At 33.4% G+C, this 6120-nt stretch overlaps 1 protein-coding gene across 2 annotated transcripts; it reads left to right on the top strand.

Annotated features, from left to right (window-relative positions):
* Nucleotides 1–798: 798 nt before the first annotated feature.
* On the top strand, nt 799–5372 carry LOC105112569 (uncharacterized). 2 transcript variants are annotated; one of them, XM_011008302.1, is made up of 6 exons: nt 799–1446; nt 2120–2355; nt 2439–2697; nt 4128–4307; nt 4396–4551; nt 4936–5372. In XM_011008302.1, exons 1-6 carry the CDS (start codon nt 1417–1419, stop codon nt 5101–5103), a joined length of 1029 nt encoding a protein of 342 aa, XP_011006604.1. In that variant the 5' UTR covers nt 799–1416; the 3' UTR covers nt 5104–5372. The 2 variants fall into 2 exon arrangements, with proteins under 2 accessions (XP_011006604.1, XP_011006603.1); XM_011008301.1 differs by having other exon boundaries at nt 2117–2355.
* The last annotated feature ends 748 nt before the right edge of the window (nt 5373–6120 follow it).

The following is a 6120-nucleotide window of genomic DNA, read 5'->3' as shown; positions in this document are numbered from 1 at the left end:
AGTCTTTGTCAGATATATTTCATACGTGATGGAATTGTAGCTTAATGTTGTTGCGTGTTTAAAAAATCAAAAAAACTATAGTCTTTGTCAAATATATTTCATACATGATGGAATGGTAGATAATTTAATAAAATAATGTAAAATATTTTATATAAAGTATTATTTATTTTATGATATAATAACAATAGTTAAATGTACAATATTTAAATTAAAAACCAACAACATTAATAAATATTTTTTAAACTTATTTTATAATCTCAATTTCAAAAGTATTATTAACTAAACACATTAAATTATTTTTTATTTATTTTTAATTTCAACTATAATTTTAATTAATGATACATAAATACTAAATTAACTTTAATCAAAATATTTTTTATAAAATATTTTTTTCTCAAAATATAATCACAATAATTACTATAATATTAAATACACGTATGAGAAACAACGGTCAAAGTCTTAACAAGAGTTTAGACTTTTAGACTTGTCTGGAAATGGAGACTTCCAATTTCAAGCAGCAATGAAGACCTTCATTACATTTACTAACGACATCTAGCTCTCATCCATGAAAAAGATTATAAAGATTTAGGTGTATTTAAAAGAGTGGTAATAGTACTTTTTGAAAATATTTTTTTTATTTTAAAATATATTAAAATAATATTTTTTTATTTTTAAAAAGTTATTTTTAATATTAGTATATAAAAAATATGAAAATATTAAAAATATGTTAATTAAAAATAAAATAAAAAATAACTTTTTTTAAAATACTTTCAAAATGTAACATCAAACACTGCTATACAATTCCAAGCAATGGGAGAGACAGGCAACTCCCAAGCACCTTCGTTAATTTACCAACTCCATTTAGCTCTTATTAATGGAAATTTCTCCTACTTTTACATATGACACCTAAACCAAGACTCTAATAAAAAAAAGAGAAAAAAGGAAAAAGAAAAAAAATAGTTGTACTAGCTAATAATTTGACAGAATCTAGAGGGAAATCGAAAGCACAAATCGAGGAGAGAGGAGAGAGGAGAGAGGAGAGAGATAGGCCATCATCAAGGCAGGCAGGCAGCGTAGCCAGCAACACAAATCCAAGGACGAGCAGGCAGCGTCTTCTGTTTGGGAAAATACAAAAACGAAAAATAAAAGCAAAGCACAGGCGCCCTTTATTGTTTATCACGAGGCTTCATCAAAAGAAATAGCTCCGAATTTAGTCAAGTTCTCCGTGGCAGATTCTTTATTCTCCCTCTTTCTCTCTTTGGACAAGCTTTGTCACTGCAGTCTATAAATATAGCGTTTCTCTGTTGTACAACTACTGGCGGATTCTGAAAGAGAGAGTCTTTGTTTTCATTTTAACTTTTTCTTGCTTTATCTTTGGCTGGGTTCTCTGTCTCTTCAGCTACTGGAAATACAGCAATGGCTGAGTATATCTGTTTATTGAACAAGGTGCCACCAAATTCTCTCTTTTCTCGCTCTCTTGTATGAGTTGAGTACTGGGATTTCCTTAAAATGCTATTTGTTTTTGTCTTTTTCTACTGCAAGGTTAGAACTTTTTTCCTTTTTTAATTTGGTTATCTGGGAAGTCTTGAAGGATATATATTTTTTTTGTTCAATTAGTTTTAGTGGTAGTGTATGCTGTAGAAAAGGCGATTTCATTTTATAAGTTGCTGTTTCAGTTTTGAAGTTCATTGATCTGTGGGGGAACATGTTTGAAATGGGTTTGGGTAGTAATGCACGTTCTGATCTGGGTCTGTTTCTGGGTTTTCCCTAGTTGTATATATTTCAATTTCTAAGTCTATTATTTAGCTTCCTATTGTCAAACCGACACTCCATTTGTTTTTCCTTCTATAAAGGTCATTTCTGTTTTTTCTCTTTTTGTGGCTGTTTATATGACATTAAAGATTTCATGGTTGTGGCGCTTTCTATTGTTATTTGGTGTGGCGAAACATTGCTATTCTTTTGAATCATTTCTATCAGTTCTTCACATGCCTGGTTAAGATCAAGACTGGAGTGACAATTGTTCTTTAATTTCAGATTTTTTTTTTTTTATAAATTTCATTAAACCTAGTTTGCATGCGATGTCTCTCAATATTGACAAGCTTAATTTTCGGTTTAGCAGGATACGATAGTCATAAAGCCTGCTAAGAAAACTCCGATTTTGTTAAGGATGATAGTCTTGATGTTTGCAATGGTTTGTGGAGTTTATATCTGCTCAGTTTGTTTAAAGCAGACAAGTATCCATAGTAAAATTAAATTTCAAGATATCCAAGTAGTTGAGAGGCTGTCTCCTGATGATGACCATGGAAATCTGCAAATTTCTAGTGTACATTATCCAAATCCCGAAACTTTTAGCAGGTAACTGGGCATTTCTGCCTTTTGTTTTTGAATTAGATTTCATCAAAAGGTGTGCTTTAAGTTCTCTGTTGGTGTATTTCTAGGGCTGAATGTGCGCATAATCCTGTACGGTACTTTGCTATATTGTCGATGCAAAGATCAGGGAGTGGATGGTTTGAAACATTGTTAAACAGTCATGTTAATGTAAGCTCAAACGGGGAGATATTTTCTGTTTTGGATAGGAGGATAAATATTTCATCAATTACACAAACTCTTGATAAAGTCTACAATTTGGACTGGTTCACTAGTGCATCAAAGAATGAATGCTCCGCAGCAGTTGGCTTCAAGTGGATGCTTAATCAGGTAATTCTGGTTGAAAAGTAGGTTAATGTTTAAATCCTTACTTCATTTGTGCTGCTGGTTGGCTACTAAAAGACTTATCTTTTCATACACTGTTGGCATAGTAATTGAAGGTGTAGAGCTGTCAACTACCACTCTACTCAAGTGGCTACCCAGAATAAACTAACAATCTATATATTAGCTTCAAAGAAACAAAAGGAAAATAACTGTATTTCTGATAAAAAAAATAAATTCTTTCCTTGTCATACTCTTTAGAAGGCACACTCCCTATCAAATCCTTTAATGTTTAATAAACTTGTTTTCATGTGTGACATTACCATAAGTTGCTATTGGCTTATCTCGTGATTATCCTGTTAGGGTATATGGTACCGTATTAGATCCAAATGCAACAATTAGGAAACTGTTAGGGTATATGGTACTGTATTAGATCCAAATGCAACAATTAGGAACAAGCTATTCATCCAATCAGGATGTATGATACCCTATTAGAAACAAATATAACGAAAAGCAACAATTGAAACTTAAAGGTTTTAGCATTTCTAGTGAAAACCTTAAAGTTTTATGAATTCCTGCCAGATTTGTGAAACCCCTATTTTGATTGAATCTAATCAAACCAGCTTCTTTTTTCATGCTAAAAGTATCTGTACCTTAAGCAACGCAGATATAGAAATGGAAAGGTAGCATTATTCATACCATTTTTTATTTATTTATCTGGTGGATATTAGCTGATGCTCAGAAGGAATTGTGCACTGCTGTTTTAGGAATCCAGTTTCTCTGATGGTATAACATGGTGAATAAAGAAATTGTGGCTGAGACTGCAATGCTCTCTTAGAAGGCCCAAAAATCATGTTTTTATGTTATGAATCCATACAAGCTGCTCCGGTAGGTTAAACCCAAACAAAACTGTGTTCAGATGTCAATAATGAAAAATTTCTTTTGTTGTCTGGTTTTTCATTGCCAGTTGCTGTAGGGCACCGTGAGAGCACTTTCTAATTTGGAAATAGAATGCAGTTTATGTTTTTGATTGTTAATAGACAGTTTAACTTGATGGTATTTGCTTTTAGCAATTTTCACTTGGATAGCTTATAACAAAAATATTTACTATTTTTCTTATAAACAAAAACAATAAAGGAACTTTAGGTTTCCATATTTTCTTTGAAATTATGTACTTTTAGGACAGCATTTTGCATGGTTGAATGAGGTTACAGAAGTAGCTTTTTTCATTCCTGTTCAACGTTGTCAGTTCCTATTTAATTTCTCAACATTTGCTAAAATAATATAAAGCAACCCTTCAGCTGAGCAAAACCTGAAGTAGGAAGAACCTCATTTGTCTATGGGGACTAGAGGAGGATGGTGTGTGCATTTCTCACTGAAAGTTTGTTTTAGGGAGGAAAATTATGAAGTAATAATTTAATGTATTATTAATTATGCAGGGAGTAATGCAGCATCATAAGGAAATATCAGACTACTTCAACCGCAGGGGTGTATTTGCAATATTTTTGTTTCGAAGAAATCTACTGCGTCGCATGGTTTCAGTTCTTGCAAATTCCTATGATCGCCATGCTAAGCTATTGAATGGAACCCACAAGTCTCATGTTCATTCCACTGAAGAGGTCCTTCCTTCTCCCCCCTTCCCACTAATTCTTAATTCTATTTCATGGTATATGAAAGAGTTGAGCTGTTAGCTGTAATTTCTTGTAGGCCAAAACACTTGCGAAGTACAAGCCTATCATAAATTCCACACTGTTGATTTCTGATCTGAAGGAGGTTGAGATCACAGCTGCCAAGGCCTTAGAATACTTCAATAGCACCAGGCACATTGTTCTGTACTATGAGGATCTCATAAAAAACCCTGCTGTAAGTTATCATGACAAGCTCTCAGGAAACCATTGGCATGCAAAATTCAACTCGTTTTCTACATTTTCAAGTTCAAAGAGTAATACGTTGATAATTGGAATAATGCATGTTACCTAGTATTTCTGCGATTCAACCAACAGACCTTTCAAATTAATTTTAAGAATTTTTATCTTTGTAAAATTTAAGTAGCTTTTTTAAAATTTTAGAGAAATTTAAATTACATCTTGGGCTCCCTTGAATGATTCCTTTCTCAAGATAATCCTTTCCTTTGGAAATGGTCGACCATTCAAATTCAGTTTGTGAACTTGATATTTTTGCATTTGCTGACAGTGCTTTTAATTGTGAGCCTCTCAAGGTGTGTTATTTATCATGCTTGTGCTGCAGAAACTTAAGGACGTTCAAGCATTTCTAGGTCTTCCGCTGATGGAGTTAATGAGCCGTCAGGTCAAGATACACAAAGGTCCATTGTCAGACCATGTTAAGAACTGGGAAGATGTCAACAAGACACTGAATGGAACTGCATATGAGAGTTTCCTCCAAGCTGATTATTAAAGCTGACGTATGAATGGTGTGAATACCAACTTCCAACTAATTTTGTTAGAGCTGACAAGGTAGTGGTTCCCATAAAATTTTTGACAACGACCCAGGTGTGATGCTTCCAGGTTGTATCCTCTATCTTCACTCAATTCCTTGATCTGTGTTCAAGCTCTTGTATCACTCCGATAATCTTCTCGTTGATTGATTTTAAGCAATACCATGTAAAAATGTCAGCTAATCAGTTTTAAGAAATGCAAGCAATTGTTCAGTAGGCTAATTGTGTATATGCTCTCCCGACTCAATTTTGTTTTTAGTTTGGAACCGCTATCCTGTCCTAGTGTCATTCCTCCACTCCTTGTTCCTGTACAGTACATTTATTTTCCCACGGATATTAGGAAATTCTGATATGTTTTGGTTCGGTTGCAAGTGCTTAACTTGAATGCAACTTGTTAGGTGATCAGATTGAGTGTGTCGAAGTTATGGTACACCAAATTTATTTAATTTGACCTATTTTCTAATTTGGTTGAACTGTTGCCAAGTTTTTTCCAGAAGATTGTTTCTTTCACCTGGTGTTGTGCTTCACTGCTTCCTCACATTGAATTGTTTTGCGCACCTTGTTTTCAAGCATACGCCAGATATTCTCATGTTCAATGGCACCTGGGTTCTGGAACACGAGACTACAATTATTTTGAATGCTTAATGCGAAAGACAATGGCAGCATGGCTAAGCAAGCCGTTAGTACCCTTGCTGTAGACTAGGCTGGACGGTAGGAAAGGAATGCTAGCAAATTCTTCTCGTTCCAAGCCATGCCAATTCCTTGGTTATCTTCTTTTAGCAACATGCTGCGGACGAAGGCTAGAACCTATAACAATGCTAAGGCACTGTTTGGTCGGAAACGTGTTGCAACCTGTTTTTAAAAAATTTAATTAAAATTTAATTTGTTTTTTAAAATTTAATATATTTTAAATAGTTTTGATGTATTGATGTTAAAAATAATTTTTTAAAAATAAAAAAATTATTAATATATATTTT

This window comes from Populus euphratica, unplaced genomic scaffold (genome assembly GCF_000495115.2).
Source record: "Populus euphratica unplaced genomic scaffold, PopEup_1.0 scaffold354.1, whole genome shotgun sequence".
In the NCBI taxonomy this organism is placed as follows: Eukaryota; Viridiplantae; Streptophyta; class Magnoliopsida; order Malpighiales; family Salicaceae; genus Populus; species Populus euphratica.
This window is presented reverse-complemented; position numbering and strand designations above follow the sequence as displayed.